The sequence below is a fragment of the Heterodontus francisci genome, chromosome 27, assembly GCF_036365525.1.
Source record: "Heterodontus francisci isolate sHetFra1 chromosome 27, sHetFra1.hap1, whole genome shotgun sequence".
Classification (NCBI taxonomy): Eukaryota; Metazoa; Chordata; class Chondrichthyes; order Heterodontiformes; family Heterodontidae; genus Heterodontus; species Heterodontus francisci.
In genome coordinates, this window is record NC_090397.1 from 4,372,538 (window position 1) to 4,386,713 (window position 14,176).

Genomic DNA, 14,176 nt, shown 5'->3' on the forward strand with positions numbered 1-14,176 from the left:
GGTCATTATTATCTTTATATATAATCTTACTGGAGGCAGTGTTTTTATCAATAAACGCTGCTGTGTGTGGGTGAAGTATAATGAATACTCCCCATTGTGGCCAGTATTACACATGGGGGGGCATTTTTCTGGAACATGCCTCGAAATTTTCACAAACAGGACTCTGTTTTGCCATTTGCTACTTCAAGGTTAAATTGTATTGAGAGAGAAATGCTACACAGTGAATCAGTAAAATATAATATTGTCATTTATAGAGTTAACTAGTCAGTCATCTGAAATATATATTTTACATCATTTAAGCTGAAGTATGTTTAAAATGAGAGCTCTTCCAATGTATCCACATTGTCAACTTTTCTGAAAAATTGGTAAATACAAACAGTTTTAAAGACTTTTAATTAGTTGTAAGACCGTGCACATCATTGCACAGATTATCCTGGCACCTTTATTTCTTCATTCAGAGGATGTGGGCATTGCTGGCAAGGCCAGCATTTATTGTCCATCCCTGTTTGCCCTCGAGCAGGTGGTGAGCTGCCTTCTTGAACATGACTGAGAGGCTTGCTAGGCCATTTCAGAAGGCAGTTAAGAGTCAAACACATTGCTTTGGGTCTGGAATCACATGTAGGCTAGACCTTGCAATGAAGGCAGATTTCCTTCCCTAAAGGACCTTACTGAACAAGATGGATTTTTTTTTGACAATTCAGTAGTTTCATGGTCACTATTACTGATAAAAGCATATTATTCCTGATTTATTTGAAGAATTGAATTTAAATTTTCCAGCTGCCATGGTGAGATTTCAACTCATGTCACTGGATTACTTGTCCAGTAACCCAAGCACAATGCTACTGTACTGCATCTATACTGCAATGCAGCATCTGAAGGTATGAATTTTTATTTATAATTCTAATAATCCTTATGATTATAATACATGTATGTAGGATGCGTCTCCAGCTGCTTGAGCTCAAGCTCAGGATTTCCGATCTTGTGGGGCTCTGCAGAGTATCAGGGATCATACTTTCAAGGAGGTGGCCACCCCACAGGCAGCAAGAGTTCAAGATAGTAGGTGCTTGGACACCCCAAGAACTAGGATGGGGCAGGAGTCCTCGGGGGTGTGTGCCACTGTGAATCCAGTACTCCGCATTGGAGACTGCTGGGAGTGACAACACCTTGAAGGAGTGCAGTCCAGATCATTGCACCAATGGACAAGGGACTATACAGGAGGCAACTAAAAAAGTAGAAATGCAGTTGTTGTATGAGATTCCACTGTTCGGGGCACAGATAAGCATTTCGATAACCTTCATCGTGAGTCCCGCATGGTGTGCTGCCTCCTTGGTGCCTAGGTGCGAAATATTTGACAGGTGGAAGGGAGTGAGCCAGAAGTTCTGGTACACATCTGTACCAACAACATTGAGAGGGCAGGTATCGAGGTCCATTGGTCAGACTTTCAGAAGCTAGGGAGAAAGTTAAAAAGTAGGACTTCAAAGGTCCTATGGATCGATGGATTACTCCCAGTGTCACGTGCTAGCAAGAGTAGAAATAGGAAGATAGGGAGGATCAATGTGAGGTTTAAGGCATGGTGGAGGAAGGAGGGTTCAGATTCTTGCAGCATTGGGACCAGATCTGGGGCAAGAGGCACATATTCAAAAGGGATGGGTTGCATCTCAACAGGAGTGGGGCCATTGCCCAGGCGAGAGGTTTATTTGAGTGGTGGGGGAGGGTTTAAACTAAATTGGCAGGAGCATGGGCACCAGAATATAAAACTAGAAAAGAGGAACAAGGTGCATAAAGGAATGAGAGTGTTGGATAGTACTGGAGAATGAAGTAGTATCATATTAGATAATAGCAGACTAAGAAGGACAAAGAGGAATATAAGGACAGGTACAGAATGCATGTATGTAAACACACAGTGTGATGATTAAGGTGGTGAGCTACAAATATAAAGAGCCATATGGGAAAATGATGTAGTAGCAATAATAGAAATGTGGCTTAAAAATCAGGAGGACTATGTGCTTAATATTCAGGGATACAAAGTGTTCAGAAAAGACATGGAAGGGGAAAAGGGAGGTGGGGTGGCAGTACTGATTAGGGAAGACACTATAGTGTTGGAAAGAGAGAACGTCCTCGAGAGGCAAGGACCCAATCTATTTAGTTAGAGTTGAGAAGCAGAAACGGGGTGATCACAACACTGGGGGTATTCTACTGCCTTCCAAATAGCGAGACACATATAGAGGAGCAAAACCACAGGGAAAACACAGAGACGTGCAAGAACTATAAAGTGATACTGAAGGACTTTAATTAACATTATCTCAATCAATATTTGGGTAAGGAGGGGAGTAATTTCTGAAATGTGTTCAGGAGAACTTCCTTGACTAGTATATTCAGTCCAACTAGGAAGGAGGCATTGCTGGATCTGGGAAATGAGGTGGGCCAAGTGGCTCTGGGGGAACACTTATGTAAGAGCAATCATTGTATCTTAAGGTTTAGTAAAGGTGTAATGAAACAGGATTAGTTAACAATGTCATAGTAAAAGATCCATTGGGAAATAGTGATTACAATACCAGTGAAGTTCATGTTAAGTTTGAAAGTGACACATTTCAATCACAAACAAGGATCTTAAACTTAAACAAAGCCAATTACAAAGGTATGAAGGGAGAACTGGCTAAGGTTAATTGGGTAAATAGACTGGAAGGTCTGGTGCTAAATGAATAGTGGGAAACATTTAAAGAAACACTTCAAATGGTTTACAAAAAGTACATTCTGTTTAAAAACAACAACTCGTCAAGAAAGACCCATCCATGGCTCAGTTAAAAGAAGAGGCTTACAATGTTGCAAAAAATAGTAGCAAGTCTGAGGATTGGGAGTGTTCAAGAAACCAGCAAAGGGCCACCAGAAAGTTGATAAAAAGGAAAGAAATAGAATATGACAGTAAACTAGCCAGCAATATAAAAAGATTGTAAAAGCTTTTATAAGTACATAAAAAGGAAGACAGTAGCTAAAGTAGACGTTGGTCTCTTAGAGGTGGAGACAGAAGAAATCATCATGGGGAATGAGGAAATGGCAGAGACATCGAACAAATATTTTATGTCTGTCTTCACAGGAGAAGACACAAGTTCCATACCAGAAATAGACAGTAACCAGGGGGCTAAAAAGAGTGAGGAAATTAAGGAAATTGAAATCAGCTGAGAAAAAGTATTGGTAAAACTTGAGGGGCTAAATTCTGACAAGTCCCCAGGACCAGATGGCCTACACCCGAGGGTTGTAAAAGAGATAGCTGCAGAGATAGTGGATATGCTGACTAGGATTTTCCAGGATTCCTTAGAATTAGGAATGGTCCCATCAGATTGGAAGTTGGCAAATGCCACACCGCTTTTCAAGAAAGGAGGTAGCGAGAAAACAGGGCAGTTAGTCAAACATCAGTCATTGGGAAGATGCTGGAAATTATTATTAAAGAAGTCTTAACAATGCATTTGGAAAAGCATTGTACGATTAGACAAAGTCAGCATGGTTTTACTAAAGGGAAATCCTGTTTGACAAATTAAATCGAGTTTTTTTGAGGATGTAACTAGTCGGGTAAATAAAGGGGAACCATAGATATAGTATACCTGGATTTCCAAAAGGCATTAGATAAGGTGCCACATAAAAGATTAATAGGCAAGATAAGGGCACATGGTGCTGGGGTAATATATTAGCATGGATAGAGAATTGGTTAACAGATAGGAAGCACAGAGCGGGCATAATGGGGCATTTTCAAGTTGGCAGGCAGTGAATAATGGGGGGCCGCAAGGACCAATGCTGGGGCTCAGCGATTTACACTCTATATTAATGACGGATGAAGAGACAGAGACTAATGTATTTAAGTTTGCTGATGATACAAAGCTCGGTGGAAAGGTAAGCTGCAGGGAGGATGTAGAGAGGCTGCAAAGAGATATAGACAGGTTAAGTGAGTGGGCAACAAGATGGCAAATGGAGTATAATGTAGGGAAGTGTGAAGTTGTTCACTTTGGTCGTAAAAATAGAAAAGCAGAATATTTTTAAAAGGTGTGAAATTAGTAAGTGTTGATGTTCAGAGAGACTTGGGGGTACTCATACAAGGAACGCAGAAAGTTAACATGCAGGTGCAGCAAGCTATTAGGAAGGCAAATGGCATGTTGGCCTTTATTGCAAGGGGATTGAAGTACAGGAATAAAGAAATCTTACGAAAATTGTACAGGGTTTTGTTGAGACTACACCTGGAATACTGTGTGCAGTTTTGGTCTCCACGTTTAAGAAAGGATATATTTGCACTGGAGGCATTGCAGTGAAGATTTACTAAATTGGCCCCTGGTATGAGGGGGTTGTTCTATGATGAGAGGCTGAGTAAATTGGGCATATATTCTCTGGAGTTTAGAAGAGAGAGAGGCAATCTAATTGAGACATACAAGATTCTGAAAGAGCTTGATAGGATAGAAACTGAGAGATTGTTTCAGCTGGTCAGGGAATCTAGAACGCGGGGGCACAGTTTCAGGATAAGGGGCCAATCATTCAGGACAGATGAGGAGAAATTACTACACACAAAGGGTTGTGAACCTTTGGAATTCTCTATCCCAGAGGGTTGTGGATGTCCATCGTTGAATACAATTAAGGCTGGGATGGATAGTTTTGGTCTTGCAAGGAATGAAGGGATATGGGGAGTGGGTAGGAAAGTGGAATTGAAGCCCAAGATCAGCCATGATTGCATTGCATGGCGGAGCAGGCTCAATGGGCCATATGTTCCTATTTCTTGTGTTCTTGAGAAGAGTAAGGAAGTATCTAAAGTAGAACTTCTAAATTGGAAGAGGCCTGATTTTAATGGGATGGCTAGATACATTCAACAGGGCAAAAGGTAGGGGAGACAAAGCCAGGGCTCCTTCGATGACAAGGGAGATGGGGAATATTATGAAACAAAAGCGCGTATGATGCATGTCAGGTGAATTCTTCAAGCAAGAACCAGGCCAAATACAGTAAGTTGAGAAGGAAAGTGAAGAGGAAAATAAGCTTGGCAAAGAGAGAATACAAGAATAGAACGGCCGTTAACAAAGGGGAACCTTAAAGTCTTCTACCAAATGCAAAAAATAAACAGGTACTAAGAGGCCTATTGGGGTCAAAGAGCTTGACATATACTTAGAGGGGCAATGCAAAGTTAGAATACTTAAGTACTTTGCATCAGCGTTTAGTAAGGAAGAGAATCCTGATAAAATATCAGTAGAAGTGGAAATGGTAGATTGGGATGGGATGAAAACTGATAGGCAGAATGTACTGCAAAGGCTGGCTAGGCTTAGAGTGGATACGTTGCTTGATCCGGGTAGCGTGCATCCCAGGTTGCGAAAGGAAGTGACAGTGGAGATAGTGGAAGGGCTTGCCATAATCTTCCAATCTTCCCTACATAACGAAGAGGTGCGAGAGGATTGGACTGTGGCAAATGTGACACCCTTATTCAAGAAAGTATGTAAGGACATGCCTAGTAACTACAGGCCGGTCAGTTTAACATCAGTGGTAGACAAGATTTTAGAAACAATAATCTGGGAAAAGAATCAACAGGACTTGGAAAGGTCAGAGTTAATTAATGAGAGCCAGCATGGATTTGTAAAAGGCAGTTCTTGCTTGACCGAACTGAGTTTTTTTGAAGTAACAGAGAAAGTTGGAGAGAGTGAGGTATATGTTGTCTATATGGATTTTAAGAAAACGTTAGACGAAGTATCACATAAAAGGCTGGTTAACAAAATTGAGGCTCATGGAATAGGAGGGTCAGTGTCAGCTTGGATAAAAAAATTGGCTTAAGGAAAGAAGACTGCGAGTTATGGTAAATGGTTGCTTTTCCAGAATGGAGGATGATAGAAAATGGTGTTCCCCAAGGTCAGTGCTAGGACCACTGATTTTTTGATATAAAAAATATATTAAAAATTAGATATATTGGAATTGAATAAAATTTCAAAATCTGCCAATATAACCAAACTTGGAGGTCTGACAGTGAGGATAGAAACATAGAAAAATAGCTGCAGTAGGCCATTCAGCCCTTCGAGTCTGTACCACCATTCAATACGATCATGGCTGATCATCCAAACGCAGTAACCTGTTCCCGCTTTCTCCCCATATCCCTTGATCCCTTTAGCCCATGAACTATAGGATGATGCCAATCAACTTCCAGAGGACATTGATAGGCGAGCAGAATGGGCAGACAAATGGCAGATGGAATTTAATACAGAGAAGTGTGAGATGATGCATTTTGGCAGCAGGGATAGAGAGACACAATACAGACTTAATGGTACAGTTCTAAAGACAGTGCAGTAGCAGAGGAACCTGGGGGCCCACGTGCACAGATCCTTGAAGGTGGCAGGACATACTAAGAGCATAGTAAGTAAAGCATATGGAATCTTGGGCTTCATAAATTGAGGTATTGAGTACAAAAGCAGGGAGGTTTGCTGAATCTTGAAAAAGCTTTGGTTACATTACAATTAAGGTTAGTATTGTGTTCAGTTCTGGTCACCACATTTTACGAAGGATGTGAGGGTCCTGCAGAGGAGATGTACGAGAGTGGTTCCAGGGGTGTGGGATCTTAGTTACAAGATTAGCTTAGAACAGCTGGGGTTGTTCTCCTTTGAGCAAAGGAGATTGAGGGGAGATTTGACTGAGGTGTACAAGATTATGGCAGGTTTAGATAAGGCGGACAAAGAAAAGCTGTTCTCATTAGCTGATGGCACAAGGACTAGGGGACACAGATTTCAGGTTTTGGGCAAGAGATGCAGGGGGGAATATGAGGAAGAGTTTTATTAATGCAGTGAGTGGTAATAACCTGGTATTTGCTGCCTATGAGAGTAGTGGAAGCACAGATGATAAATGATTTCAAAAGGAAACTGAACATGCAGGGCTATGGGGTTGGAGTGGGGGAATGGAATGGACTAGATCGCTCCACAGAAAGCTGGCAGAGACTTGATGGGCTGAATGGCCTCGTTCTGTGCCGTATCGACTCTATGCGCGAGTTTATTATTTTCCTGCCTCTGAAGTTCTCAGGAGAGGAGAATTTTGAATGCCTCATCAACACAAAGCAGTATACTGTGGATTTATCACAGCCTGGGTAGTAAACTCTGATACTCTACATCTCAACATAGAGTGAGGCCAAATACTTCAGGGCCTCTGATTATTTGATATTAGCTCCAGAAAACACAAAATTCAAAATTTAAAGTTCAAATCAGAATTCAGTTCTGTAACATCCAAACTGTATGCAAGGTCTGTCTTTGATTATTGATTCCTGCCCAATATGGGTAGGAATCTACATGTTGTTATGTTGGTATTCTATATGTTGAGCCAACAGATTCACTAACCTGACCCTGTGTAAAGCCAAGCAATGGATCCAGCATTGCCACCCTCTTCCTATACTGTAGTGCATTTAAGGCACAAAAGTACTGTAAGGAAGACTGATGCTGTCTTTTCCTCGCAGTAGCTACTTCTGCTACTGCCTCCGCCTTCAACTGAAAAACAGAAACAATACGTGAACGAGTTAAGTTTCCTTACAACTGTTTCCTTGCATGCAAAACAAATTACCTCCCGTGCAAGTCTGATCTTTAAATTAAGTTGAAGATACTGTTGGTTTGCCAGGATAAGTGGAGGAATGATATGTCTGTCCTTTAATGACATTCTGCCTTTATGTAATGTCACCAAGTTATCTACCACCATATAAACTTTAGTCAGTAGGTTGCAAGAGAAAACATAGCAAAGTAACTTAATCTAAATACAAACTTAAAATATTTGTGAATACTTTGGAAATTTTTAAATTGGACATACTTATATACAGAAAACAATGAACTGACTGTATGAACTAACAGCTACTAGAGGTTAAGTTCTGTTTAATATAATTTAATATAGTAAAGTAGCTAGGCTTTAGTTAGTTTTAATGGGGATTTCATACACAAAAGGAGCTTTCACAAGCCCATCAAGCTGCTATCTGACAGGGTAGTTAGTATCAAGGCAGATCTCCTCTCAAATTGCAGCAATTTTTCTGTAAAAATATTGGCTTTGTGAATATAGAGGCAGTTTACTAAATTTCCATGGGTCATAATTTGCTGTCAAAGTAACAGTGAAGCTGATGGTGCCTGTTATTATTTCTGCACAGAGTATAGCAGCTTCAAACAAGTGCCAGATGTTGTCCTGGATGTGCCACTCTGCTGTTAACTTCACAAAAACTGCACCTCACTGTCTTGCTTACCACTGAAATTCATTGAGTGGCATGAAGTAGCTGTAGTTACAAAGGAGATAAGCAGTAAACTCACCACAAGTAGTATGTCTTTTTAACAACATACTGAATGTTAATTACTGCCAGTCAACTTGTCTGCACTGAAAATTAACTATCATAATTGTTCAGCCTCATCCCTCAGCTTTTAACTATTGAGAGGTTTTAAAAAGGTAACATTTTTAATTTTACTTTTTACGTCTGACTTTTTTTCTTGCTCTCTCAATCCAATCTTTCTTGCCCTCTTGGTTTCTTTCTGTACCTGATATGGCATTGAATTCAACTGCTCGAATTCACCCTCCTTTGCAGGATTTGAGATTTGAAGGAGAATTGAGATAGCCAAGGCCGGTTTTGTCAGAATGAAGGACGTGTTAACATCAAAGAAGCTGAACTTGAATCTTAGGAAAAGAATGCTGAGGTGTAACATTTTGTCATCTACGTTATACACCTTGGAGATATGGACAACAAATAAAGAGACTATTGATAATCTGAACGCATTCGAGATGTGGACTTATAGGAGAATGTTCCGCATATCCTATACAGAAAGACTAATGAGGAAGTGCTGGAAATAGCTGAAGAGAGGAAATTAGTGCATAATATTAAAGAGAGAAAGATACAATATTTCGGTCCCATTATTACAGCAGAAGGTAGACAGAGACAATTATTGGAAGGAAAGATCAACAGAAAACATGAGAGGGAAGCAGAGGAGAAAATGGATGATGGATATAATGGACTGGATACTGCTGACCTAGGCGGACAGACAGGACAGGACAGACAGAGGTGAAGGTCCATGGCAGTCAACCATCTGGGAAGATGACTCCAACGAACGAAACAAATTCACCCTCCTTCTCAGTCAATGTGCTGGTGATATCCCAAACCTTAAATTTCATTGGGTGCTTGCCCTGTTCATTCAGGCTCCAGATGCCCCACTTCAAGCTTGTACTTTCAGCAACTTGCCATGCAAGAAATTTAAAATCCGAACAAATGGCAGATATTAAGATACAGCTGGACAGAACCTTAGTTAGGCCACACTTGGAATATTGCGTACAATTCTGGTCGCCACACTACCAGAAGGACGTGGAGGCTTTGGAGAGGGTACAGAAGAGGTTTACCAGGATGTTGCCTGGTCTGGAGGGGATTAGCTATGAGGAGAGGTTGGATAAACTCGGATTGTTCTCATTGGAACGATGGAGGTGGAGGGGCGACATGATAGAGGTTTACAAAGTTATGAGCGGCATGGACAGAGTGGATAGTCAGAAGCTTTTTCCCAGGGTGGAAGAGTCAGTTACTAGGGGGCACATAGGTTTTAAGGTGCAAGGGGAAAAGTTTAGAGGGGATGTGCGAGGCAAGTTTTTTTTTACACAGAGGGTGGTGAGTGCCTGGAACTTGCTGCCGGGGGAGGTGGTGGAAGCAGGTACGATAGCGACGTTTAAAAGGCATCTTGACAAATACATGAATAGGATGGGAATAGAGGGATATGCACCCCGGAGGTGCAGAAGGTTTTAGTTTAGACAGGCATCAAGATCGGCGTATGCTTGGAGGGCCGAATGGCCTGTTCCTGTGCTGTACTGTTCTTTGTTCTTTTTTTGCCACAGCAAATTATGACCCAATGTGTGTGGTAAAAGAGGTGAAAACTAGCCCCACATCTACCCTGTGATATCAGCCAAACCAGGCCCAGGTCTGGGATTGTGCCTGTGGCCTTCCTGGTCAGCCCCTCACTGACTTAATCAATGGAGCCACGCAGCAGGCTCGAAACATATGTACATACAAATTAGGAGCAGGAGCAGGCCACTTGGCCCCTCGAGTCTGCTCCGCCATTCAACAAGATCATGGCTGATCTGATTGCAACCTCAACTCCACATTCTCGCCTACCCCCAATAACCTTTCAACCCTTGCTCATCAAGAATCTATCTACCTCTGCCTTAAAAATATTCAAAGACTCTGCTTCCATCGCCTTTTGAGGACGAGAGTTCCAAAGACTGACGACCCTCAGAGGAAAGAATTTCTCACCTCTATCTTAAATGGACGACCTCTAAGTTTTAAAACAGTGACCCCCCCCCAATTCGAGATTCTCCCACAACAGGAAACATCCTTTCCACATCCACTCTGTCAAAACCCTCAGGATCTTATGTTTCAATCAAGTCACCTCCTACTCTTCTAAACTCCAGCTGTCCAACCTTTCCTCAGAAGACAACCCACCCATTCCAGGTATTAGTCCAGTAAACCTTCTCTGAACTGCTTCCAACGCATTTATATCTTTCCTTAAATAAGGAGACCATTACTGTACACAGTACACCAGATGTGGTCTCACCAATGCCCTGTACAACTGAAGCATCACCTCCCTACTTTTGTGTTTAATTCCCCTCGGAATAAACAATAACATTCTATTAGCTTTCCTAATTGCGTGCTGTACCTGCAGACTAACCTTTTGCGATTCATGCACTAGGACACCCAGATCCTGCTGGATCTCAGAGCTCTGCAATCTCTCATTATTTAGATATGCTGCTTTTTGAATCTTCCTGCCAAAAAGGGCAATTTCACATTTTCCTACATTATACTCCATTTGCCAGATATTTTCCCACTCACTTAACCTATCTCTATCCCTTTATAGCCTCCTTATGTCATAGAGTTATGCAGCACAGAAACAGGCCTTTTGGCCCATCATGTCTGTGCCAGCCATCAAGCACCTATCTATTCTAATCCAATTTTCCAGCACTTGGCCCGTAGCCTTGTATGCTATGGTGTTTCAAGTGCTCATCTACATACTTCTTAAATGTTGTGAGGGTTCCTGCCTCTACCACTCCTTCAGGCAGTGCGTTGCAGATTCCAATCACCCTCTGGGTAAAAACACTTTTCCTCAAATCCCCTCCAAACCTCCTGCCCCTTACCGTAAATCTATGACCCCTGGTTACTGACCCCTCCGCTAAGGGAAAAAGTTTCTTCCTATCTATCCTATCAATGCCCCTCACAATTTTGGAAGCCTCAATCAGATCCCCCCTCAGTCTTCTCTGCTCTAAGGAAAACAAGCCTAGCCTTTCCAGTCTCTCATCAGAGCTGAAATGCTCCAGCCCAGGCAACATCCTGATGCATCGCCTCTGCACCCTTTCCAGTGCAATCACATCCTTCCTATAGTGCGGTGGCCATAACTGTACATAGTACTCCAGCTGTGGCCTAACTAGCATTTTATACAGCTCCATCATAACCTCCCTGCTCTTATATTTTATGCCTCGGTTAATAAAGGCAAGTATCCCATATGCCTTTCTAACCACCTTATCTACCTGTGCTGCTGCCTTCAGTGATCTTTGGACAAGTACACCAAGGTCCCTCTGACCCTCTGTAATCCCTCGGGTCCTACCACCCATTGTATATTCCGTTGCCTTGTTAGTCCTCCCAAAATGCATCACCTCACACTTCTCAGGATTAAATTCCATTTGCCACTGCTCCAGTCCATTTACCAGCCCATCTATATCGTCTTCTAATCTAAGGCTTTCCTCTTCACTATTGACAACACCACCAACCCTCGACCATCACCCTCTGCCTCCTGCCACTAAGCCAATTTTGGATCCAATTTGCCAAATTGTCCTGGATCCCTGGGCTCTTGCCTTCTTAACCAATTCCCCATGCGGGACCTTATCAAAAGCCTTACTGAAGTCCATGTAGACTACATCAACTGCTTTACCCTCACCTACACATCTGGTCACCTACTCAAAAAATTCAGTCAAGTTTGTTAGACACGATTTCCCTCTGACAAAGCCATGCTGACTATCCCCAATTAATCCCTGCCTCTCCAAGTGGAGATTAATCCTGTCCCTCAGAATTTTTTCCAACAGTTTCCCTACCACTGATGCTAGACTCACCAGCCTGTAATTACCTGGTTTATCCCTACTACCCTTCTTGAATAATGGTACCATACTTGCTGTCCTCCAGTCCTCTGGTACCTCTCCTGTGGCCAGAGAGGATTTGAAAATTTGTGTCAGAGCCCCTATCTCCTCCCTTGCCTCACATAACAGCCTGGAATACATCTCATCTGGGCCTGGGTATTTATCCACTTTTAAGCCCACTAAAACAGTTAATACTTCCTCCCTTTCAATGCTAATATGTTCAATTATATCACTACCCCCCCCTCCCTGATCTCTACACCTACATCGTCCTTCTCCATGGTGAACACAGATGAAAAGTAATCATTTAAAACCTCACCTATGTCCTCCGGCTCCACACACAAATTGCCACTTTGGTCCCTAATGGGCCCCGCTCTTTCCCTGGTTATCCTCTTGCCCTTAATATACTTATAAAACGCCGTAGGATTTTCCTTTATCTTGCCCGCCAGTGTTTTTTCATGTCTCCTCTTCGCCCTCCTAATTACTTCTTTAAGTATCCCTCTACACTTTCTATACTCCTCTAGGGCCTCCGCTGTTTTCAGCGCTTTGAATCTGCCATAAGCCTCCTTTTTTTCCCCTTATCCGATCCTCTATATCCCTTGACATCCAGGGTTCCCTAGACTTCTTAGTCCTACCCTTCACTTTTATGGGAACATGTTGGCTCTGAACTCTCACTATTTCCTTTTTGAATAACTCCCACTGGTCTGATGTAGACTTTCCTACAAGTAGCTGCTCCCAGTCCACTTTGGCCAGATCCTGTTTTATCGTATTGAAATTGACCTTGCTCCAATTCAGTACCTTTATTTCTGGTCCCTCGTTGTCCTTTTCCATAACTATTTTAAATCTTAGAGTTATGGTCACTATCCCCAAAATGCTCTCCCATTGACACTTCTACTACTTGTCCGGCTTCATTCCCTAGGATTAAGTCCAGTACTGCCCCTTCTCTAGGACTTTCTACGTACTAGCTCAAAAAGCTCTCCTGTTTGCACTTTAAGAATTCCACCCCCTTTAAGCCTTTTGCACTAAGACTATCCCAGTTGATATTGGGGATGTTGAAATCCCCCACTATTATTACCCTATTATTTTTACATCTCTGAGATTTGCCTACATTTCTGCTCCTCTATCTCTCCGACTGTTTGGAGGCCTGTAGTACACTCCCAGCAAATTGATTGTCCCCTTTTTGTTTTCAACTTCTACCCATAAGGCCTCATTTGAGGAACCTTCTAAGATAACATCCCTCCTTACTGCAGTAATTGACTCCTTGATCAACAGAGCAATGCCACCTCCTCTTTACACCCTCCCTTGTCACGCCTGAAGATTCTATATCCTGGAATATTGAATCGCCAGTCCTGCCCTTCCCTCAACCATGTCTCTGTGATAACAATATTATATTCTCATCTGTTAAATCAATGCCCTCAATTCATCTGCCTTACTAGTATGACTCCTTGCATTAAAATAGATGCAATCCAGCCTTACATTATTTGCTTGTGCCTTAATAGGTCCATATTTGCTCTGCCTTCCAGACTGACTTAGTTTCTCTTCTATATTTGACTGTGCATCACCCCCTACTGTACCTCCACTCTGTATCCCAACCCCCTGCCAAATTAGTTTAAATCACCCCCAACAGCACTAGCAAACTTCCCAGCAAGGATGTTGGTCCCGTTCCGGTTCAGGTGCAACCCGTCCAACTTGGACAGGTCTCACCTTCACCAGAAACAGACCCAGTGATCCAGGAAACTAAAGTCCTCCCTCCTGCACCATCTCTTCACCACTTACTTTCCTACCTATCTTTGTGTCATCAGCGAATTTAACAACCATACTTGCAGTCCCTTCATTCAAGTCATTTATATAAATTGTAAAAAGTTGAGGCCCCGGCACTGATCCCTGCGGCACACCACTCGTTACATCCTGCCAACGAGAAAATGACCTATTTATGCCTCCTCTATGTTTCCAGCTAGTCAGCCAATCTTCTATCCATGCCAATATATTACCCTCTACACCATGAGCTTTTATTTTCCATAATAACCTTTGATGTGGCACCTTATCAAATACCTTCTTG

At 42.3% G+C, this 14,176-nt stretch overlaps 1 protein-coding gene across 3 annotated transcripts in view; it reads right to left on the reverse strand.

The window, feature by feature from the left end:
• Window positions 1–14,176, reverse strand: part of appl2 (adaptor protein, phosphotyrosine interaction, PH domain and leucine zipper containing 2) — a 199,799-nt gene that overhangs the window by 104,223 nt on the left and 81,400 nt on the right. For all 3 annotated transcript variants that reach the window (XM_068058746.1, XM_068058745.1, XM_068058747.1), the window contains one exon: window positions 7,335–7,481. In XM_068058746.1, coding sequence (XP_067914847.1) covers window positions 7,335–7,481 — 147 coding nt within the window. The remainder of the gene's footprint in view (window positions 1–7,334; window positions 7,482–14,176) is intronic.